The sequence below is a fragment of the Mytilus edulis genome, chromosome 13 (assembly GCF_963676685.1).
Source record: "Mytilus edulis chromosome 13, xbMytEdul2.2, whole genome shotgun sequence".
Taxonomy (NCBI): domain Eukaryota; kingdom Metazoa; phylum Mollusca; class Bivalvia; order Mytilida; family Mytilidae; genus Mytilus; species Mytilus edulis.
In genome coordinates this window covers 47,369,657-47,396,090 of record NC_092356.1, presented here as the reverse complement: position 1 = coordinate 47,396,090, position 26,434 = coordinate 47,369,657, and the positions used below count along the sequence as shown (strand labels likewise).

The following is a 26,434-nucleotide window of genomic DNA, read 5'->3' as shown; positions in this document are numbered from 1 at the left end:
ATACAAATGTATTTCGAGGGAATCTTTTTGACTATAGTATGTGTAAGCGCACTAATAGGTAACATATGCATGTGGATAATAATTTGCAAAGCAAATGATTTACGGACAGTAACAAATGCCTTCATACTGGGACTAACAACCGCTGACCTCTTAGTTGCCGCGGGAAACATGCCAATTACAATACTCACAATATTTTTTGGCGAATGGTCACTCTCAGACAACGGTTGTATTGTATTTGGGTATTCAAATATGTTAACATTAGTACTGAGCGTCATGTCATTGTGTAATATAAGTATAAACAGATACATAATGGTGTGCAAACCTTTCTACTTCAAAACAGTATATACAAAACGGAACGCTGTACTCATGATATGTAGTAAGTATGGCTTATTTTAATGTTTTATTCTACTCCTCTCTTTTTTTTAAACAACTTTTAGTTAATATTCTTCGGATTCTGTAAATGTAGTATACTTTTCATTTATTTAAAATATTGTCGCAGACTCTTATAAATGTGACCATTATGATTAAATTGTCAACATGAGAAAAACGCCTTTCATATACATCTTTAAGTTGCTTTATTTTTGTTCATAAAATTGTACTGTTACCAGCATATGACAATTTCAACTAAATGGTCATCTTACTACTTATCTACATCAATTTCATGAAAGTGAAAGTTTCGTTTAAGGCCATTTTGAAACATCCAACTACGCAGGACGTCAGGAAATGTCAATTCAAATATATAAAAAAAACAGTTAAAATTTACAAAACCAGCTCGTATAAACTTAACAGGAATTAAAACGTAAAAGGTTGACATTGTTTTAGCCTATACGAACACAAATCAAATATAGTTTTGCCAACATCTGCTATTATAGTAAGTTTTAGTTGCTAGTAACGTCATGTTATGGTGTGTAAAATAGCACTAGTATATATTTCATATACAATTCAACCAGTTAAAGTTTACAAATCAAACTGTTGTATAAACTTTCAAGGAACTAACACGAACAAGTACACATTGTATTTAGACTATACAAGCATAGCCACATACAAATTATTTTAAAATAGATAAAAATCATTAACAAGCACGCAAATAAAGGGAAAACAATAACATTTAAGCTAAGACCATAGGCAAAACATTTAAAATAATGTAAATAAACACACTCAACGCACTTTCATGTTCAGTGTGTTATATATAGATTAAAATTCGAACAATGAACTTAATTTAAGGACTTAAAGTGTATTTCAAACTTTTTTATATATATTATTTACTTGTGCAGATACATATTTGATTGAATATATTCTGTCATAAATAAATATTTTTGTCGACTTTATAGATATTTGTAAACGTTTTATTTTATTATCAGTGTTTCACTTTTAAAAGTATAAATGATTATAAAATCAGATGATGTAATTATTTTCAATTTTGTTAGCTAATATATAAAAGAAGATCTGGTGTGATTGTCAATCAGACAATTCTTCACAAGAGACCAAGTAACACAGAAAATAAGTAGACTTATCCTTTAAAAAAAAACAAAAAAAAACAGGACAACATCTGTAAAAAAAGAGAATTATGTTAACCATTCTTAAGACAATTGCTTTGTAATGCTTAATTGAAATAAGCAAAAATCATTGAAACGTGAATTGACTATGGCTATTTATATATTTTTATAAACATAAGGAGGCGTGATATGATTGCAAATGAAACAGCTATCCTCCAAAAATCAAACGGACTGGGTGTAACATAATAATATTACAATGAGAAAAATGTGAATTTCGGCTATAAAAGGTTCCGACCTGAAAACTATGAAGCAATTCAATTAAAATAATGAACGGCCTTACCAATAACCAAACAATTTACAACAAATAGATATAACAGGCGTGAACAAACACCAGCCACTGAACTTCAGACTGCTGCAGGGCCGTAATTACATTGAGGCAAATGAGGCAAATGCCTCATGTAAGAAATTTCCAAAAAAACCCTGAAAATGAATATTGTCTTCATATCAAATTGTGCAAGAAAATATCTTAAAAATATACGATGCTACTGGACACAGAAAAAAATGGTGGTTTCTGCATGGAGAATTGAACTTGATATGAAAGATTACAAAACTGGCTTTTTTGTAGATAAAAATAAATAGCTGACATGGTTGAAATTAAACTTTTGAGTAAGGCCACGTATCAAATAATTAAAAAAAAAATACAACAGTGTATCGCCATATGACCTGTTACATTGAAGGGTTAAACTTGCATTTAATCGTGTTCAGACCCTTAAACAGAAAATACAGGACTTAGGAGTAAACGTGCACGGGACAGACTAATCGCACACAAGGTCAATGCATAGAAAAAATACAAATGATCAATTGTCAAAGTTTTTATTCCTGTTCTCAATCTTGATAGTTGCTAGGGGACTTCAACAATAAAAGAATCATTAATACCGTAAAAAAGGTAAAGATGGCCCATAGTGTAGACTTAAGCAGTACTACACTACTTAATGTATAATACTACACTGTCACTGTCACTATATCTAAATCTAGTCATAAAAAAAAATCACCAAAGTGCACAATACAAGACAAGAACAGACAGACAAATCCGGAATTAATGATTATAAGAATTAAAATTTTTGCTTTATCCTACCTATCGATCTTTTAATGTTGTTCCTAAAACCTACCTGTCTTAAATGACAATGAACCTATTTTTTTGTTTTGAAAACAGAATATTGTCGAAAAAAAATAAGCTAAAAATTATTTATGTTTCAATGTAAGAAAGAGTCCGGGGAACGCTCTGAATGCACGATTTTGTGTTATTTTTCTCAGAGCTGTCCCCCGGAATCCTGGCCAAAATTTTTTCTCCCCGCTATGATCGGTGAAAATATATTTTGCCTCACTATTCAAAGAGGCTAATTACAGCCCTGCTTGTGGCTTTGGACAGGCACATACAGAATGTAGTGGGGTTAATCATGTTTTTGATCGCTCAATCCTCTGATATACGATGACAATGAAAATTAGTTGAACACAACTTATCTCCTCAGATCGATACAAAGCAGAAAAACATTAAAAAGATACACAGACTTGATGTAACAAGGCATCCTGTCATGCTGAACAACAAAATATGCATTAAGTATAAATATGAAAGTACTCGCAGTTACTGGCAGATAGTTCATAGCCAAAAAGAACTCATACAAACGCATGTATGTGAAACTAAAATAGTTGGTGTTGTTAAGAAATGTGAAACATTTAAGCTTATGTTTAATCATAAAGAAAGGCATGAAATGTAATGTTTTTGTAACAACATGTAATATACGTGAAAATTAGAGAAATTGTTGTGTAAAAGGACACAAAATTAATATATTTAATAGAGAATGAAATCATGAAATGTCATGTTTCGCGAAATTTGAGAAATGTGAAAGATTAAAGCTAATTATGGTCAATCAAGAAGTAAGTCGTGAACTATAATGTTTTCGTAACAACATGTACTCTATGCGACGTATGCTTAAAACAATGATATTGATATAAGCATTGATAATGTATAGCTTACGTAGAAGTGACTTCTACGTAAGCTATGCATTATCAATGCTTATATCAATATTATTGTTTTAAGCATACGTCGATATTCAACACGTTATACGTATTTATTTCAGAAGTTTATAAAACTATATAGTTTCCAACTGAATAAAGAAAATAAGATTACAATATTTTGAAATCTTTCAATAAACGAATTGCCTATTGTTAATGCTGAATGTGTAATTTGTTCACAAAAATGACAAATTTCTCTATTCCAAATGACAAAATTTAATTCAATGTGAACTATGAGCATATTTTATTCAACATCTGTATACAGAATATACGTTTTTGGTTTCTCTCTAAAATGGCACGTGTCGTCTATTTTAAGAGAAAAAGTTATGTAAAATTTAAATATACCATCATTTGATGATGGTGTAAAGGTAGATTAACGCACAAGAGGAAAATAATGACCCAAGACAAAGTATTAAATCTTGTGATTCAAATGTGCAAAATCAAAAAATAAAAATAAATAGTCATACATTAAGATAGTTTACATATACATTTGTGTAACAAAAGCAAATTGACTGAACTAATCTGGAGTTAGAATCGGTAAATTCCGACCGAAACGGATGTTTTAAACTGTCCCCGATCGGCAAACTTAGAGCCGGACGATTTTTAAGTATGAGCACTCGTTGCTAATATTATCACATGTAGCTATAGGTCGGTCGGGTTTATAAAAGGTTTAACTTAGTGGAAAATTTATAGAAGCCGCGTGTCAAATGAAAAGAATGGATAATATGAAATGCATAAAGTATAACAAAATCAATTATCAAATATTACTGAACATATTGTCGTCTTGCAGAAAGTAATCATGTTATAAATAGTGTTTGTCTAAATAGAATTGTAAACGAAAAGTTGTTTCAAATAGTACTAATTTGCATTTAAAGGATTTGTTATATCATATCATATGTTGATTTATATGTAAGTCATTGCATCATGACATGAAAGATTCCTTCATGTACAAAGTGGCATCCACATTACTAGCCCATGTGGTACGAATGAAAGACAGATAATTCTTCTGAAAGCGAGGAATGTATCTGTACTGTGTTCCTGTCTCGTATTGTTGTCATGGTAGCGTTTTTTTAAAACATTGCCATGAAAAAGAGAGGTCAGGCAAGCCATGCTCAACACAACAGTGTTCCGTAAAATTTCTTGTATCAAATCAGGAATATGGAAGTTGCTATTAAATAGTCCGTTTCTATATATGTTGGTGTTTGTTTTAGCAGCAGTTCAGTGTTTCTGTTGTTCCGTTGTTTTCCTCTTATAGTTGATGTGTATACCTGGGTTGTGGTTTTTGACCCGGATTTGGTTTTGCTGAATCGGTTTATGACTTTTGAACAACGGTATACTACTGTTGTCTTTAGCTATAGTGAGGTTTCAACCAGGTTGTGTTTATTATAGCTGATATGCCCTAGATATCTATCTACTTAACTTTTCTCTTATTTCTCATTACATTATGATTATCTATAAATGTTATGGTTTTAAACAACAATAATATAGCCTCTATTCATTTATATATAAGTATGGATGTTCCCTTATCTTTTAAGGGGATAATATAGAGGCAATAATATTTCAAATGTGTTAAACTTCACAATTTATGGAGTTACACCAAAAAAAAACCCCAAAAAAAACCACTATATTTATACTTTTTACATAATTATGAACAACAATAATAATAGAGCAATAGCAATAAAGTTAAAAGAGAGGAAGCAAGAAAAAATAAAACAACTAAAAACATAAACAAAAAATATATCAAGACAGCTATACAAATTATATATTAAGACAGATTGACGGATTTTACGGCCAAATAAAAAAAGACAAAAAGGCATACAAGTCAATTTTCAGAACCCCCATCCCCAACCCAACCCGTCCCATCTTCCACTAATATAGTCAATTGAATCTAACACACAATACATAAATCATCATTGTGAATGATATCATCATGATCATTCTCAAAATAAATAAAATCTTGTTTTGGAGATGCATGTTTGCGGAACAATTGTATAAATGCTAATACAGCATAATACAAAGCTGTCTGGGTAAATATTACCTGTACTTAACGTTTAGGAAGTTAACAGAAAATCAGTTTGAAGATTACTAAAATTCAATATTTTAAACAAAACAAAGTAGTAACAAATGTGGGAAAGGCAATAAATTTGAGTCAAACTAAATAACTTGATTCATTAGGGTCAGAATAAATTGTTTCTATGTGAGGTTGAAAGTATATTTCTTCATCTAAAACTTTAGAACTTATAATGTTAATGTATTTAGGTGCGACGTTTCTTACAACTGTTTGTAGTTGTGCCTTCATTGGCAATGTGTGCATTTGGATCATTATATTAAAGTCTTCTGAATTGCGAAGAATTACGTACGTGTTTTTACTTGGACTAACTACCGGAGATTTGTTAGTTACCACATTAAATATGCCAATCACTATATTAACAATATTTTCTGGAGAATGGATATTTTCGAAAATAACATGTATTATATCTGGCTATTTCAACATGGTAACGTTGGTACTTAGTGTACTGTCTTTGTGTAACATAAGTATTAATCGCCTTATAATGGTGTGTTATCCGTTTTATTTTCCTCAAATCTACACGCCAAAAAATACAGCTATAATGATGTCTTGTAAGTACAATCTTATTACAATTATTGAAATAACCGTTATTTTACCTAAGTTTACAACTATGCGGTTTAATATGTATCTTCACAGTTTATTTGACTCGACAGAGAAAATCTTTCCTCGATGGTGACAAAAAGTAGATAAACTTTCTGCGATGGGGACGAATTCAGCTTTCAACCTTTGTTTAACAAATATAAACCTTCCGCGATGGTGACAACTTTAGCTGTCCACCTCTGCTTTACAGAGATAAACTTTCTGCGATGGTGACGAATTTAGCTGTCAACCTTTGTTTAACAGAGATGAACCTTCTGTGATAGTTATAATTTAAGCTGTCCACCTTTGCTTTACAGAGATACATTTTCCGTGAAGTTGACGAAGTTAGCCGTCTGCCGTTGTTCGAAATAGAAAAAAAATTGGCATTGGTGACGAATTCAGCTGTCTACTATCTTTGTTCGACGAGATAAACTTTCCGCAATGGTGACAACTTTAGCTGTCCATCTTTGCTTAACAGACATAAACTTTCCGCGATGGGGACAAATTAGATGTTTATCTTTGTTCAACAGGGGAACACTTTCCCCGATGATGACAAATTCACCTGTCAACCTTTGTTTATCAGAGATAAACTGTCTGCAATGGTGACGAATGTAGCTGTCCACCTTTGTTTAAGAGAATATAAACTTTCCGCGATGGTGACGAATTAAGTGTCTATCTTTGTTCGACAGAGATAAAATGTCTGCGTTGGTGACGAATTTAGTTATCCAAATTTTTTTGACAGAGATAAACTTCCTGCGATGGTGACGAATTAAGCTTTCACCTTTGTTCGACAGAGATAATATTTTGGCATTAGTTACGAATTCAGCTGGCTATCTTTGTTCGACGGAGAGACTATTTCCGCGATGATGACGACTCAGATGTCTACCTTAAAAGTTTGTTCGACAGAAATAAACTTTTCGCGATAGGGACGAATCCAGTCGTGACCTTTGTTCGAAAGAGATGAACTGTCTGCGATGGTGACGAATTTAGCTGTCTACCTTTCTTTAACAGAGATAAACTTTCCGCGATGGTGATGAAGTTAGCTGTCCCCCGTTGTTTTCGACAGGGATAAAATTTTGACGTTGGTGACGATTCAGGTGCCTACCTTTGTTCGACAGAGATACACTTTCCACGATGATGACGAAATCAGCTGTCCACCCATGTTTGAGAGAGGTAAACTTTCTGCGATAGGGACGAATTCAGCTGTCCATTGTTGTTCGACAGAGATACAATGTTCGCGATGGTGACGGTTCAGGTGTCCATCTTTGTTTGCCAGAGATAAACTGTCCGTAATGGTGACGAATTTAGCTGTCTAGCTTTGTTTCACATAGATGTTTTTCTGCGTTGGTGACGAATTTAGTTATCCACATTTTTTCAGGGATAAATTTTCTCCGATTGGGACGAGTTTAACTGTCCACCTTTGTTTGATAGAGATAAACTGTTCGCGATGGTGAAAAATTCATCCGTTAACCACATTATCAGATCAACTGAATGTTTCCTGCATTGAATTTACTGTCCATATTGTACAATATTTATCAATTATGGACTTTTGACGAGGTCAATACGTTATATATGGACCTGTTAAGATTATATTGACCGAGGGCGAAGTCTAACAGGTCCGTATGTAACGTAATGACTGGGTGGAAATCCTTATTTTTTATATTACATAATTATGTAAATAATGTATTAGGGAAAGGACATCCAATATTCTTTCTGTGTATTATTTTGCAATAGTTTTAACATGTTATTGAAAATATCATTTGTTTAAAAAAAAAACTTCATAGCTTGTTGCATTCGCATTGATTCTTGTATTCTTATCGTCTGCACTTAAGATAAAATTCTTGAAATCTCCTGATAAACCTGCAAATTTTCTTTTATGATGGGGCACGTCCTCTGTGGTTGTTATGTGTTACGTGTGACGTAATGGAGTCATAGATCTAAAAGTAACATTTTCATATTGACCACCTATATACGTACAAATAAAAGCATAGCATCAATATACGTAAAAATAGAAACAAGGCGTCAGATACGTAAAATAAAACGAAACACGTGATCGTCATATCAAATGAAAACATTAAAATGTTACTCCATATGTAATATATAATACCTTTATCTGGTCTATAGTCTTTCGTTAAATTATTTAATGCCCAAAAAGGCTCAAGCCAGGGCCGACCGTGCAAGGTCAAGGTCGTTAAAAACTTCCATTTGTTGTAGTCTTTCGTTGTGTCTTGTTTGTCATAGAGACCTATGATCTTTGTTTTGTCGTCTAAATATTAATAAGTCGATGCTGGCTGTTAGGTAGAAAAAAATAAAGTTTACAGTTAACAGACATCTATTAAAATATTTTGGAATTGTATATGGTTCCGTAAGTGGCCTAAATCTACATTTTTACTTAAATGCCAGTTCAATAACTAGTGTAAGATCCTAAATTATATACTAAATCATACTAAAAAGTTGCCCTTTACCATTTAATACGTAAACGTTGCAATCATTCATCAATCGTGTGAACAAATGTACTCTATTGTTCCGTATGTTTATTATATTTCTAGTTTTCATGAAAGATAATTCGAAAATCTAATTGACATTAATAATTCATTAAACCTGACAATTTGATATCGATGATATGGTGTAAACGTGATGTCTATCCGGGATTTAATTACATTTAATATGACCTTGCAATTTTATATAACTTAGACACTTTAAAATACAGAGTAAACAATTAATATTTTAATAATACTACTATGTATTTACATTTGGGAGGAATTATATACAAAACTAATATTTTTGTCAATAGTTTACAATAGGAGAACTACTGTCATTGCATAGACAAGTAAACGAAAGGCGGAAGATACAAATGACACAAACTCAAATAAAATGACAACGTGCTGCTTTCTTACCTTTATTGATCTCTATCTATTTTAGTTTTTTAAAATTAAAATAATAAATAAATGCAAATATTAGGACACAGTTGTTCATTCTCCCATAAGTTAAAGTTTTCTTAACATGTTTCGTTGAAGTTTTTCGTAGGATAGTATACATTTGTTTTTACAAATGGTTCGTAAACTTTAATCTGTTTTCAAAGAGGACTCTGAATTTCGTTCTAATTTTTGTTTAATGAAAACAAATGCTTAAGGAATTTCTGATATTTAATTTGTAAAAGATGCCATTTTGTGTCGTTTCCGTAAAAACATCTAATTATCCGACTTTCCCTTTAATTTAACCTAAGGTAGACTTATTGACGTTTTCACAAATGGATTATTTAGTCACTGGTTTACAAATGGCATCTACAATACACCCAGTAATGCAAAAACTGAACTTGTTATAGTGTTCTCCTCTGGTCTAATAGAGAGTGTGTTATGTAAAGTTTTGTTCATATAAAAAAGATGCATACCGAAAGTACAATGGAAAGTGAAATGTTCTATAATAGAATGATTAAAGTTATGAAAGTTTTAAGTACATACGATACAGTTACAGGGGAGATTATGACGTTGCAAACGTAAAATTTTGTCAAGAGATTTTTATCATTAGCTTGAAAACGAGTACATGGACCCCTCTTTCTTTAAAAAAAATCAACTTGATACAATATAAAGATTATCTATTCCAATTACCAAAGAAATCACTGATGAATATATATTTTCATAATTCGATCAATATACAGCACAAAAAGCCTTTTTTTAATATAAAATCATCAAATTTTAATCTACAAGTCCTTTAATAAAAGCGACTAGACCAGTTTTGTCTGTTCTATTTGATCACTCTACCTATATTTGCAGGGGATTCACTTTTAGATCAGGTGTTCTAGACGGTACTTATATAAAAATCAATTTGAAGCTGAAATGATAATCACATATTATTCCCCCTGTAGTGTGGTACAATGCAAGACTACTTAAGGTTTTTATAGAATTGCTTCTAACATTCATGCATACTTTCATTTATACAAAATATGGTATTATAAAACATCTTAATCTCATGATTATTGTCATGACATTTATTTCATCACATATCTGAATTATGAGTTTCTGTCTAAATAAGTCAGATATTATCTAATAACATGTAATTATTTCTACAGAGTGTCACGAAGTTCGGGATTATCGAAGAGATAAGTTAAAAACGATTACTGATCGGATACAACTGTAATGATTTATTGTATACAAATTAAATTACAATAGTTTCTAATGGATAAAAAATGTAACTTTTTTATCCAGTTTCTATCTTTATATATCATGTAGTTTTCTTTTGAAAAACACTGCTGTTTCTAAATAGAATAACGCGTAGAAAGGCAATGAACAGAACACTTTATCGAGTATAATACGATATGTCTCCACTAAGCAGTTAAATTTTCCTATTTTATTAAATACAGGGCTTGCTACATATCATCATTTAAAACTTAACAGTTGAGAGTTGATTTCTATCGTATTGCTATAGATTATGTAGCTGACTCTGTCTCTCTTATCATCAACGGACGAGAAAAAGACAAACTTTATATTTCCTTTTGCAATGTTATGTTGTGTCTTCATCAGACAATGTCGTTGCATTTTTTTCACCTGTACCAAGTCAGAAGCTTCTGACCGTTGTAAGTTTTTTTTTCAATTTTAATCCATTTATATATTACGGAGTTTAGTACATGTAAGCCGTCCATTATAACTGATCTAGTGTACATTTTGTGAAGAGGGCCCACTAAAGCACGTCTCTGGTGCGGGATTTTCTCACAGTATTGGAGACCCATTGGTGGACTTCGGTTGATTTCTGCTTTTTTATCGTGATGTTGTCTCCTTTTTAGATTCCCCATTTCAATTCATAACTTTATCTTTTCATGGCGTCTCAACAGAAAATAAATCGGGTTCGAATGAAAAAAAAAGGAGTTACAAAAATAAAAGAAAATCCATTGTTACATGCATCAAATATAACTGCTAGAGGAGTATGGACTATATCACTGCATATAACACGTATAATACGATATTTCTCTATTCGCGACAGTTAAACTTTTCTATTAAAAAGTTATCACGAGGTTACATGTAATGTAAAGGTTTTTAGATATTTATTATAATTTAACTATCGAGGTCGGAAACATATCCTCTTGCTCTAGATTTGGTACTGGAACCCTTTTCTCTGATTGTGGTGTTTTATTTAGATAATCTGTAAACAAGAATATGCTCAATATGGAATGTAACAAAGGCAAATTGAAACTAGAGGCTCCAAAGAGCCTGAGTCACCTACCTTGACCTATGTGCATATTAAACAAAGGACACAGATGAATTCATTACAAACTTGTGTTGTGATGATAGTGATGTGTTTTTATATCTTTTTTAACTGAACATTCTGGCTGCTTATAATGAGCTTTATCTATAATGAACTTGGTCCAGTAGTTACAGTGGAAAATATTTGGTAAAAAATTATGAAAATTGTCAAAAATTTACCATAAAGGACAATAACTCCTTAAGTGGTCAATTGAACAGTTTGGTCATGTTGACTTATTTTTAGTCCTTACTTTGCTGTACATTATTGCAGTTTATCTTTATCTATAATAATATGAAAGATTATAACAAAAAACTGCATTTTCTTTAAATTACCAATTCAGGGGCAGCAACCCAACAACGAGTTGCCAGAATCATCTGCAACTTTCAGGCCAGATAGACCATGACCTAATGAACCATTTTATTCTCGCGAGATATGCTCTAAATGCTTTGGTGTCAGAGACGTGAGCCAAAAACTGAATTTTACCCTATGTCCTATTTTTAGCCAAGTCGGCCATCTTGGTTCGCGGGTAGGGTCATCGGACAAAATATGAAAACTAAATACCCTAATGATGATTTTGGAAAACTTTGGTAAACTTTGTCTCAGTAGTTTCAGAGGAGTTTTTGTAAAAGATTACAAAAAATTACGAAAAGTTGTTTAAAATTGACTATAAAGGACAATAACTCCTTAAGGGGCCAACTGACTATTTTGGTCTCGACAGTACGTAATTATACTTAATTGTACTCGACTAAGACACGACTTTACTTAATTAGTGTGATTCAGTACTTAATGATCTTTGTGTAGTCTGAATAAGTCTCGACCAAGGCTTGACCTGTCTCAACCTGTCTCGATTAGTCTCGACTCAGTCCCAACCAGTCTCGACTCAGTCTCAACCAGTCTCAACCTGTCTCAACTAGTCTGGACCTTCAAATTTCGTCTTGACTGGTGTAAATCATCCCATTTTATTACATTAAATATAGATCTTACAAAATTCCAGTTTATTTGGTTGTTTGATTCATTGCTGTAAAATGAAACAATTTAATTAATAGGTAAAAAAAAAAAAAGAAGATTAAATTCAGATAGACATTTTTAATTTTTTTTTATAACTTTTTTAAGTCTACTTGGATTTTCATAAACTATGCAGCTATTTTAGTTATAAATTGATCTTACTGAATCCCAGGTCATTATGAAGTTTGATGTATTACTGTCAAATTTAAGAATTAAATTGATCTAGATGAAGAAAAACAAGGCTTTGCAATTTTGGACAAAATTCAGATAGTACACTTTAATTCTATATATAACTTTTTCAAATCAACTTTGATTTTCATCAAACTATGCAGCTATCGTACTTATATATTGATCTTACTGAATCGCAGGTCATTATATCGTTTTGTATATTGCTGTCAAATTTAAGAATGAAATTTATCTAGGTAAAAAAAAGCTAGGATTTGCAATTTCGGACAAAATTCAGATAGTACACTTTAATTTTTTTTATAACTTTTAAATCAACTTTGATTTTCATCAAACTATGCAGTTATTTTAGTTATATATTGATCTTACTGAATCCCAGGTAATTATGTAGTTTGGTGTATTGCTGTCAAATTAAAGAATAAAATCTAGGTAATAAAAGCAAGGACTTGCAATTTCGGACAAAATTCAGATAGTACACTTTATTTTTGTTATGACTTTTTCAAATCAACTTGGATTTACATCAAACTATGCAACTGTCTTAGTAATATATTGATCTTACTGAACCCCAGGTCATTGTGTAGTTTGGTGTATTGCTGTCAAATTTAAGAATTAAATTAATCTAGGTAAAAAAAAAAAAATTATTTGCTATTTCAGACAACTTATAACTTTTTCAAATCAACTTTGATTTTCATTAAACTATGTACTATCTAAATTTTGTAAGATTATATTTTATGTAGTTTGATGGGATAATTTACACCAGTCAAGACCACATTTGAAGGTCCAGACTTGTTGAGACAGATCGAGACTGGTTGAGATTGAGTCGAGACTAGTCGAGACAGGTCGAGACTGGTCAAGCCTTGGTCGAGACTAATTCAGACTACACCAAGATCCTTAAGTACTGTATCAGACTAATTATGTAAAGTCGAGTCTAAGTCGAGTACAATTAAGTACAGTTAAGTACTGTGGAGACCTAGTCGAGTTAAATGTGTGCAAAAAATGGTCTTTTCAGGCTCTGAGCAGTTTGAAGTGACAGGTTGACCGATTTATCTAACAATTTCAGTATAGATGGATGTTAACCTGTTGAACACTTTAACTCCTGTCAGATTTGCTCTAAATGTTTTGGTTTCAGTGATATAAGCCAAAATCTACATTTCACCCATATGTTCTATTTTTTTTCTATGGCCGCCATTTAAATCGGTTGACCGGGTCAACGGGCATATTTTTAAACTAAATACCTGAGTGATGATCGTGGCTAATTTTGGTTAAATTTGGCCAAGTAGTTTCAGAGAAGAAGATATTTGTAAAAATTAGCGACGACGAACGACGACGGACGCCAAGTGATGAGAAAAGCTCAGTTGGGCCTTCGCTCAATTGCTCAATCTAAATCGACACGAATTCTCAATTGTATTAAGTAAACAGATTTTATCTAGATACAACTGACATATTGGTAATCAGTAAACCTGCTCCGATACTATTGAGATTACATAACTATCATAAGAAAGCCAAGAATCATCAATGAATATAGAATGGAAATTCAAAATCTAATATCTGGTCAAAGATTAATTGATCACAGATATATAAATCCTTCATAAAAAAGTTTCTGCTGAGAATTTAACATATAAAAGGAAAATAACAAAAACACCGAACTCCCAGGAAAATGTAAATTGTAAAGTCCCTTTTCAAATGGCAAAATTTCGAAGCTAAAAAACATCCAACAATTTAAAATTATGTTTCTGTCATATTCCCAACTTGGTACTTCGTACTTCGACTGTTTAGGGGTTTTATAACGTGTTTTTTCGAACGTCACTGATGAGTCTAATGAAGACGACACGTGCTTCTAGCGTAAATACATGCATGGTATCGATGATGTGTTTCTTTACAAACACTGGGTCATTGCCACTGCTGGTACAGTTTTTGTTCCCGTGTATATCACCATCCAAGTAATCAGCACTTCTGTGTTGAAATGAATTATTATAAACTTTGAAATATTTAGGCTTTCCTATCTAAATAAACTCATCATAGATACAGGACTAAATTTAGTATGTACGCCAGACGCGCGTTACGTCTACAAAAGACTCATCAGTGACGCTCGAAGGAATTATTATAGACTACCGTACCTGTATTTTGTATATCTGATGGCAAAACCTTTAGGAATGTTTGGTCCTCAATGCTCTTCACTTTCGTACTTTATTTGTTTTTCTTTTTTGAAATTTTGTTTTTGTTATTATTTGAATATAGCTAGTGATTGAAATACAAACACAATGTTGACTGCTGTACCCCTATCTTTTAATCACTATAAAAAAAAATATGTCAAGAAAGAAAAAACAGAATGGCATAGAGACAAAGAACATAAGCAAAAATGAAAGAACATAAGCAAACATGAAAGAACATAATACATAAAATGACCACAACACAACGAAACATTGGCAAATGCATAAGTACCCAGCCATGTCAGAAGGATATTACAAAAAATGCACTGAACAGTAAAGGTTAATAATTTACAAAGGCAAATAGAAGAACACTATAACCCGTAATTAAGATGATAAACGAAGCCAGTACGTACATGTAATCATTTTGGTAATGCATTTTTTGTCAATTTAAAAAATATTACCATGATTTTGGTAATGCATCTGTTATTGATTAAGAAAATCTATTTACTTTCCGAAACGACATTCTTGTTTATGTTTACGGAGTTAAGCTAATAGTATCCCCCAAAGTTATTATCTAAATTACTGTTATGTCATTAATGTAACAAATTATGAGGTTGACTCGAAGCATTTTGGCTATTTGTAAATTAAATGTTTCATTAGGTTAATGTGCTGATCATTTATCGATATTGAAATAATATTAACAGCAGAAAAAAAAATGATTTGTGTAACCGTCTTTTACAATGATTAAACGTTTTTAAACATGCCAGGAGAATATTGATAATAAACCTGTACATGTGTGGCAATACCTGATTGTAAAACAAACTAATAACATGCGTACATCCAGTTATAGATAATAAGAGATTCAACCATTGACAATATAATTAAGCTGGACAATGATAATAGCTATGCATTATTTGATCAAAGGTCCAAAATACGGTACATCTGATCTTCTAGTAATAGTATTTCACTGATGGATGATAATGTAAAGTTACGCATCAACACTGGGAGATTAGAATAAGTCGATGATACTTTCCTGATGGATGAAAATCGCTTGGTTTTGTATACCTTTAGTACAAATTCATAGTCTAATTAAAGCACAAACAATTTTTTAATTTTAAAAACAAGCATATTGTCAAGAAGGCTCCTATCTAATACGATATTATTGTTCCAGCTAATTAGGGTCCTAACAATTTGACATCATCCTGGTATATATGATAAGTTTATTTATCAGTTTGGTGATAGTCTGACAATGGCAGAATCATATTTTTTACAACTATGAAAGGATATTCTTGAAAATACTACGTCTAGCTCTACATTCATTTACATTTTCTTCAATGACACCGATAGTTAGCTCAGAACTCACCATAGTTTGTTCGGTTTTCATTTGGATGCAAAAACTCCTTCTCCGATAAGTGAATCTAAATTCTTTATTTATAATCAAATGTCTATTTGAATTGTTTTAGATAAGGAAAACATTGGTTTGAAGGAATTTCAAATTGTATGCGTGTTAAATATTATAAGAAACCCATAATATTCTAGGCAGAACAAGCAACAGGACCATTTCAGGTCAGAGAATATTACAGGCTTTATTTCATAAGAAGTCGAGCTGAATGATTTTTCGAAACTATAACACATTTTTGAAGAATGACGAACAAATGAACAATTATAAGGTTTAAAAAAACTTTTTGATTTAGGCTCTCTATGTTTATCTTTTTGTCGGAGATGTAAAGTTGGTGGTTTTTATGCTGCAGTTATGTACAATACAAATAAAACGTAACCATTTGTAATTTACTCTATTCCTCTTATATATTAAGACTGGTTGAAACAGAATGGACTTTATTTCATGATGGAGTTTTGAATAAAAATATGCGTTGAATTCGGTTGTTTTTCTTTCCGACGACCGTCGATTGTATATGGCTTCTTGTATGTTTAGGTGTTGACCGTTATGAATCAGATTTTAAATATGTTCAGAAGTGATTCATGACATAACTAATATGGAAGAAATATGTCAATGAGACAGTAAATCAATTACACCCAAACGCTGTCTCTATCCAACAATTTGAAACTCCTCAAATCTAAGTTACCATACTATTATGATGCTTTACTTGAATAATGCACAAAACTTCATCCTCTTCTCGTGTTTTATAAATATAAAAGTTGGTTTGCTTCTTAAAACTATTATTTTCCTTTACAATAACTTCCTTCACTTTGCACATTCGTTGTCATAGAAACAACCGGTTGTACTCGGCCCACAAACACATATCACCACAAACATTCTACATTCGCTATAACAAAATCGATTATTTAAAAGTAAGTATTATGTTATTTCCCCTAGTACATTCTTTCTTAATTTTTTCGGGGAATTTGATTATTGCCAAATCTTGTACTATTATCTACTTTTACCAATTAAATATGACTAGTTTAAGTATCAGAAGAATTATCTTGTTCAGTCCGATTCTCTACATGTACTATTCCCGTGTCTTTAGACGAAATTAAAAGCATAAACTCTTGTCCATAGTGTCTAATATTCATATTTAAACCTGCGCTGTTCCTAATGTCATTTATTAACACCACACAATAACTGTCCTCTGGGTGCATGTAACAGATATAAATTTATACTTAAATTTGATCATTATCTGTCTTATCTTTGGTAATTACGATAATTATGATTAATTTCTTCGTGGTTTTATTACTTTTTACCTATCATATTTGTGTCGCAAGTATTTTACGAAGTATGAATATCAATTATATGGTTATTTTTATAAATATCCTGTTACAATTCTTTGAATTTTTCGAAAAACTGAAAATTTACTTATCCCAGGAATAGATTATTTTAGCCGTATTTGGTATAACTTTTCGGTATTTTGGGTTCTCAATGCTCTTAAACTTTTACTTGTTTGGCTTTATAATGTTTTTGATCTGAGCGTCACTGATGAGTCTTATATAGACAAAACGCGCGTCTGGCGTATTAAATTATAATCCTGGTACCTTTGATAACAATTTACAAGTGATACGATATTGTTTGTTTTATCTGGATAAGCTCTGCTTGTCTCAGCATTACTTATTAAAATAAGCGTATACAATGTTGAAATTGAATATCTTTATTTCAAAGCTAACGCTTTACAATATCCTTTGAGGTCGATGTTGCATTTAAATAGTCATTATTAATTCATTGATTAACTGTGTCTATTTCGACATTAACATTCGTTAACTGTCTATTATATCCTTGTTAAAAGGTTAAACGCATGGAAATTGTATATATTCCGTTCTAAAATAGAGCAATTTCCGATTATTACATGTTGGTTAATTTTAAAATCAATGTGAACAATACAAGTCTATTTGTAATGATGAAAGGTATTACATGACGTAAGTCTATGGATGATCAGTTAAATCCAATTTCTATCAGAGTATTTTGTTTTAAAAATATCGTCAATATGAACTAAACAATTATAAGACGAGTGCAAATTATGGTATTCACATAACTTCGAATTCGCGTCTGTCTTCCACCGTCGTCCGTACACTTTTATAAGATCTTCGCCTCTGAACTTACCGGGCCAATTGGTATAATTTAGATTATCCATCCTATACCAAACAACATGACCCACGTGTCCGAAATGAAGAACATTAGGATCAAATACAATTGCCACCAATTTCTAAAAAAAGTGCGGCAGTAAGTATTCGTCATTTTAGATTTTTCGCTATATATTTCATATAAAACTAAATTTTCTAAAAAAACACGAAAATGGTGGTAATTTTTGGTTTGATTTGAAGCAACTTGATACCAATAGAAGAAGAAATGTCACAGGTTTATTTGTTTATTTGTTTGTATTTTTGTTGTAGAATGTTGAGAACCACATGATGTACATTTAAACTTAAATTGTCGGACGACTCATTATAGGAGTTATTGCATCTAAATGATGATTAAAAAAAAATGTATTCTTGTCTTTTATTTCGAAACTGTAAACGAGAGGCGAACGATATCAGAGAGACGCCACCCATGCAAGGGCCGTATAGCTAGTCAATGTCCATCATCATCAAAGGGACATTTAATAAAATTAACTGCAAGATAAGACTTACAAATCAGTCAACATGGCGAAAAAAATAAATTTAAAATAATTTGAAATTGGATTTTATTTTGATATAAATGTAGTATTCGTTTGGTTTGCATACTAGTAAACTATCACATACAAACATTTAATATATTAGATTTTTTATGTCTTAATGGATATTGACTTTTTAATCTTACTGGAATTTTTTTTACCTTTTGTGCTTTTCTCTCTTGTAAGTAAATATTTAGAACTTGATCAATATAAATAAAAATAATTATACTGAAACCAGCGGGTCAGAATTTAAACATATAGACATTAACTTACTTTTTTATATCGAAGTTCAAACAGCTAATCGAAAACGTTATTTGCTAGACTCTTGGCATTGGAGTGAGGTATAAAAAGAAGATGTGGTATGATTGCCAATGAGACAACTCTTTGCAAGAGACCAAGTGACACGAAAAATGAACACATTCAGCGCTACGACCTTTAACAATGAACAAAGTCCACATTGCATCGTCAGCGATTAAAGGCTCTGACCATACAAATTTAGAACAATTCAAACGAGAAAACTATGTGCATAGTCTTAACCTAAAACATTCAACAGGAGAAAATAATGACTGTTTGTGCTTATTTTGCTTTACCAAATACAATATTCTGGACGAGTTAAAGCTTGACCTTGATATATTATGGACACATTCTTATTGAAGAATACTTTATCCTTTATAGGTGTTGGGGGAGTGGGTGCTGTCTCATATATATAACGTATATAACTCTGCATCTCCTTTTGTTGATTTTAAAGGTGGTTTTGAAGTCACAATGGTCGTAAACATTTATATAACATGGCAACATTATAATAGACTGTAATGTGTTTGAATGGTTTTACATTACTAATTTGTGGGGCCCTTGATAGCTTGTTGTTCGGTGTGAGCCAAGGCTCTGTTGCCGTACCTTTACCTATTATGGTTTACTTTTATAAATTGTGATTTGGATGTAGAGTTGTCTCATTGGAACTCATACCATATCTTCCTATATCTATGTAAACATTCTTTATCTTCAACTTGCAGTAAGTGTGTGTGTATTGTGTGATGATAGAAAATATGACTTACAGCAATTGCATAAAAATTGAGTTTCCGATCGAAAAAACAGTCACATCATATGTAATAACCTGTACAAAATAATAAAATGTACACGACATTATATATTAAATCCAACTAACAATTCACCATATTAAGCACGCATCCGTCTATCTACATACTATCTACATACTATCTCAATACCATCTACATACTTTCTACGTACTATCTATATACTATCGACATACTATCTACAACATACTTTTACAACCTTTATCTACATAACATCTACATAATATCTACATAATATCTACATACTATCTACATACTATCTACATACTATCTACATACTATCTACTATCTACATACTAGCTCTAAAGTTTAACTACCGTTATGTAGCCATCCTAACTTCATTCAATAGTTATCAAAGGTACCAGGATTATAATTTAGTACACCAGACGCTTTTCGTCTACATAAGACTCATCAATGACGCTCATATCAAAATAGTTATAAAAGCCAAACAAGTACAAAGTTGAAGAACATTGATGATCCAAAATTCCATTTTTTATTCCTTGCATAGAAATATAGTCACATATGACATTCTACCATTAGGAACTAATACTTAAGGTAATGAAGTGTATTTACCGCTGTACAAGGTATGCGACCATGTACATCGCTTATAGTGCGGACGCTCAATTAATACGATTGCAAGTGCTTTAAATGTGTGAAGATCTCTGCAAGTATATAATTAATCTTTTTTTTTCATTGAGAGGTCAGAAGGTGACTTTCATATACATGTCCGCATGGCTAACTTCAGGATTTTCAATAAACAAGGTATCTATTTATTCAATTAGCACTCCAATCAAAACAGCGGTCCATCTACTTTACAGAGCCTCGTCCAGTCGTTAGTCTGTGCAATTACTGACATGAAGCATGAAATACTGGCCGGTTTACGTTAAAACAAACAACCATCGATTGTGTTAATTATCAACCCTTGTTAAACAAAAAACCCTTACTGCATGATCTCCAACGATGAGTGAAAACTAACACCATATGAAGTTTTAAGACGGTCAGATAATTTCCAGTGCAGGCGGAAGACCATATAAACTAGACCGACAATCTATACATCCATTAACGATAGAAATGAAAGGTTCATACGTGACTTAACACAATAAATTAGATAACTTTAAAACAACTTTATCAAACTAGTATTCAATCAAATAGCGCGTTATCGGCAGAATTAATGGACCTTCAAAAAAGAAAGAATGATTAAACGAAGGCCATTAGGGATGCAACTTTGTCTTAGATATATTTCATTTTGAAAGCAAAGAGGTTGAGTTGTAAATAAAAATGTACACAATAAGATAAACAATTTGCTCAGAATTACTGGAAAGACAAGAGAAATGTAAATGTCTGGATGGGAGGTCTGTTATTCTGTAAGCATTTAATTTTCACCCCTTTTTTCTCTAATCTTCAAAAAATTAACCCCTTTATTCTCTAATCTTCATTTTTTAGCCCGTTATTCTCTAATCTTCATTTTTAAAGGCATTATTCTTAAATCATTTAACCCCATCCAAACCATCATGTATCGATAACATAATTTTGGTAGATGGTTAGTTTGGATGTTAAACGTCTATTGTTTAGATGCTTCACAAATATCCCTGAATATTTTGAATGTGAAATTGTGGATAATTGGAAGATGAATTTCACGCAAATAATAAATGGCCTTTTATTGTATTTTTGAATATAGAGAGCAGCGTAAGACAAGTCAATCAAGTATTCCGTATTGCCAATACTTGCTACTTATTTACAAAATTAACAAGGGGAACTTGGAAGTAAAAGCTAACGCAACATTCATTGAACACCACCCAATGTAGCAAAATCCAACCGGATTTGACTATGATATTTCAACTTTTTCTACATTGAGCATTTTACTGCATTGATGTAATATCGAAATCTTCAATCAATAAAAAGCAGATTATACGTGTTAAACCCCTACTATCAACTGTAAAATTCCACTTTCATATCTTTTCTTTTCTTATTGAAAAAATCGTCCACGATATTAATGATCTTTTAAATCACGGCTATTGTAAAATTAGAAATCAGTGACATTATATTCCAATTTTTATTAAGGCTTCTTTAATTTTCAAGGTATTGTGATTTATTTTGTAATGTTTTGACATTTAATAGCCTTGACAGCCACAAGTCAACAAAGCCTTTCAAATTTAGGTTTATTTTGTAAATATTTATGATTAAAAGCATAATGCCTTGGAAATTTAAACGTCCATAGTATAGTGTTGTAACATCAGAAGACTTACTAAGTTTGTTTACGAGTTCAAACGAAAAATAATGTTATAATAACCTTAAAATACAGTTTTAGCTCGGAAATATGTTTCGCTGTGTCATGACTATTTGATGGATTCTTTAAACGCCATTGAATCGTTATGGCCATTTCTATATAAAATGTTTATTATAATAGTAGTTTATGAATAGGAAGTTTGAAAAAAATAAATCGCAAATGTCATATTTTGAGTTTTGAATAGCTTAAATACACCAGAATCTAAATCACTAGATAAAATAAATCCTCATATTCACACTTGTTTTGGTTGGGAAATTGACTTACAATTAATGACTTTAGTTAAGGTTTCAATTATAATCAGTGGTGAAATTGCACATGTACTTTTTATTAATTATATATTACACATGTGTCACCTACGCTCGGAATTATGAATCAAAGTTTTGAACTTATAGACGTGTTCCAGACCATATGAGTATTTGCTCTGCATGCGTACTTTTTTTAAAGTACACATTTGATTCTCGTTGAAATTGAAATTATCGGAAGTAAACATAATGTTGGAAAAAAAAGTTAAAGAATATTTAGGAACTTTGAAATATACTTGACTGAAATTTAAAAATAATCTGTTGAACATACAATGATAAAAAAAAATGTATCAATAACTAATATTATACAAAGATTGAAAAGGGTAGCTTTGTTACTGTAATAATACCATTTGGTGATATAATCTTCCCCGATTAGAATGTAGGGTTGAAGAAAAAGATGAAAGTGTTTACCAACTATCATGTGAATTTGGCATATCGGCTAGAAAAAAAAACATTCATCGAGAGAGTTTATACAGGCATGTTACATTACAATGCATTTTGTGTATAGCATGTATAGTGTAGCATGTCTTAGACCTATAGTATCCAAAACCTGAAACTGAAAAATTGTTCTAAGAGTAATTGATGTTTTGGACAGTATGGATGAATTTTTTTATTTTTGTTTTTTTTTTGTTGTTTTATTTTACGTCAAATGATAAAATGTTATGAGGTATATGTATGCATGAAAAATTAATTTCCCTTGTATTTATGAATTATAGTATGTTGATTGATGTACCAGAAATAATATCTTACACTAGTAACTAGTATCGTTCTAAAAGCAATGTTCCACTATGTTATTGAACCCTTGGTAATTATAACTATATATTATGAGTTCAACTATATATTCTGTATACGTGTTACTTGAATGCGAGAGTGTCTATTGTTTCAGAATAATACCAAGTTTTGTTTGTGTTTGTCTGATTTTTTTTTAAACCATTGCTTTGCAAAAGAAGACTAAGTTGTCGTGATGTGGTGTGATTCTATACCGCTATGTTTGAAAAAAGCTAAGACCCCAAAAAACTCAAACACAACGCAAGCAGATAACAAATTGAAAACCAGCCCAAATTAAACTCAGACAATTGCAAACCGCAAACACCAATTTGTAATAAAACTTCAATAACAACCAGATATACTTTTAGAATACAGCACAAATGTTATTGATATGGAATCAAAATTCGTTTTTTATTATATCCAATAATTTTTCATATTATGTTCAGGGTACATAATAGTTATCAAAGGTACCAGGCTTATGATTTGATATGCCAGATGCGCGTTTCGTAGCAGTGATGCATACATCAAAATAGTTACAAAGCCAAAAAGTTAAAACTTGAATAGCAATAAGGATCACAAAATTCAAAAAAGTTATGCAAAATACGACTTAGGTAATCTATGCATGGGATATAGAAAATCATTATTTAGGATGATCAAATTAATTATTCTTTTTATTCATTTAAAGACCGTACAATAAAGCTGACACACATATGTACACCCCTAACACACTAGACCTTGTATAATATTCCTACTGTTATTACGTCCGAATGCAAAACTATGCCATGGTAATAATGCTATTTTTATTATACATGGTACTAATGGTATTTTTTTATTTTCTTTTGCAGGTTGTGTTAGTGTTTCTATAGTGCTATCGTTACCACCGCTTGTTGGATGGGCCGAATACTCGTACATTCCAGCGCAACATTTTTGTTTTTGTAATTGGGCAAAAGCGCCGTCGTATGCATTTTTCATGATAGGTTGTTGTTTTGGTATACCATTCACAGTGATGTCAATATGTAACATACTTATCTTTCGAACTGTGCGCGCTAGTAAGATTCGCGTGGCAGCTGCTAAATCAAGAAGTGTTTCAAACAGTCAACATAGAGGAAGCTTGAAATCTACCATTGGGACGCAGGCGTCTACAATCCTTCCGGAACCTTCGACAGTGTCATCTTCACACACCGATAAACCATTACTGTACATCGCTAATCGTAATCATAACAAAAGAACAGCTGTTACATTGGAAAATTTATCTACTATAGACGATGTAAAAGTGCATGTTTCAACAGTCAATTCCAATACAAATAGACTTTCAGTAGTACAATCAAAACAGCAGCAGAAAATCATAAGACATGCGACAGACAAAGCCCGGTCAGATGAAATACGTCTCGCTCTCGCTCTTGCCATTGTTGTTATTATGTTTGTAGTGTGTTGGTTACCGTTTTGTATAAGTATGTTAATAGGCATATTTAGTCCTAATGGTGCGTCAGATAAATTTCATATGTGGTCCTTGTTAATTGGTTATTCCAATAGTTGTATGAATCCGGTCATTTACGGTGCTTTGAACAAAAAGTTTGGTGAAGGGTTTAGAGATATATTTTGTCGATTTTGCAAACGGTGAAGAAATTGTTATTGTTTTCTGTTATTGAACAAATTGTTCGCTGTGCATGAATTGAATCTATTTTTCAAATGCAACCTCTTGTCCGAAAACGAAATAAATTCATTTTGTACAGATATATGATTTGTATTACCAATTATTATAGTCTATGGTGTGGGTTTCTGTAGACGTTATTACTGCCTGTATAAAAAAGATAAGTATAATTTACTAATACATTAAATTGCAATTATTCAATTGATTAGAAGGGAAAACAATGAAGCAAACTAGTACACAGCACAACTAATCACATTCACCCAAACAAGATTTGGTGTATGACTTTAAATGACACGAGGTGGTTGCTATGGAGGAGAGACACATCCAATGTTTTGCTGTTCTCCCGGTTGACACTTTTTGGTAGATATTCGACGACGAACTAAACACGCCACAGTATGTAAGTGATTGTCTGTAGTCGGGAGCATCTTATTCGGTGGTTTTCGTTGTATACTGTCGGTAGAAACTATGTTTGGTCATTTATCTGTAGGATGTTGGTTTGTTTGTTTTATATTTGGTAAGGTCTGTGCATTAAAAATCTTACTTTGGGCTTGATCATTGTCAAAAGTATTAATTTTACTTTTTGTTCTCTATCTCTACGTTATTTTGGTTTTTGGTTGACAGTTGTGTCTTACTGAAAAATATTTTCCACCTCACAGTTGATGGGCATTATCACCTAAAATGTTGAAGTAAGATTGCATTGTTAGACTATCATATATTTTAAAGTTTACAAACGTCTTCTTTAATTCACTAGACCGACTCCTCTCCAAAAAGTATCCGTAGTTATAAGATTCACTTTCTCCGGCTGTGACATTACTGTGAACATTTAACTTTAGGTAAAAACAATGCAACTGCAAATACCATGAAGAATATGCGTAATGACTTAATGAAGACTCGTTCAGAACGATAATGTGAATACATTGTCCGAATTTCAACAAGATTCAGTTAACTTGTCCATTAATTTTATCATATTTGGAAAAAAATTGAAAAGCTTGTAATCTATCAAAGAGAAAACTATGACCAAAAAGGGGATGGTGGTTGGTGGGTGGAGGTGGGAGTCAGATTGTTTGATTTATGGTTAATTATAGCATAATTTTTCATACGATTTTTAAATTTGTGCTTATTACAAGGAAGCAGACAACGACAACTGTGATAACAGTTATTCTGATTATATTCTGAAGACATTCAAATTCGATCTCCTTTTTAGAAATGACATACATTTATATATGGTAACTTGTCAATTTTTCATGTTTTGTTACTATAACCAGGTTGATTACTAAAGTTGTGGGTCGTAAGTGCCGCGCCGAGGCAACAATACAACACTAGCCTAATAGCCGCTGTGTTTGTATTCACATAGTATTGCGTGGATATTGATACTAAAGAAAAATGACCATATTGATACTAACGGAACATGACCAAAATAGTTTAGATTATATTCTTTTT

The 26,434-nt window shown here is 31.8% G+C and overlaps 1 protein-coding gene across 1 annotated transcript; it reads left to right on the top strand.

Moving 5' to 3' along the window:
- LOC139500361 (alpha-1B adrenergic receptor-like) lies at positions 1-25,045 on the top strand (the record flags this gene model as incomplete). Its single annotated transcript, XM_071289105.1, has 2 exons — positions 1-376; positions 24,189-25,045. Coding segments are annotated over 2 exons (1,152 nt in total), but the record flags the coding sequence as incomplete, so codon positions are not given.
- Between the last annotated feature and the right edge of the window lie 1,389 nt (positions 25,046-26,434).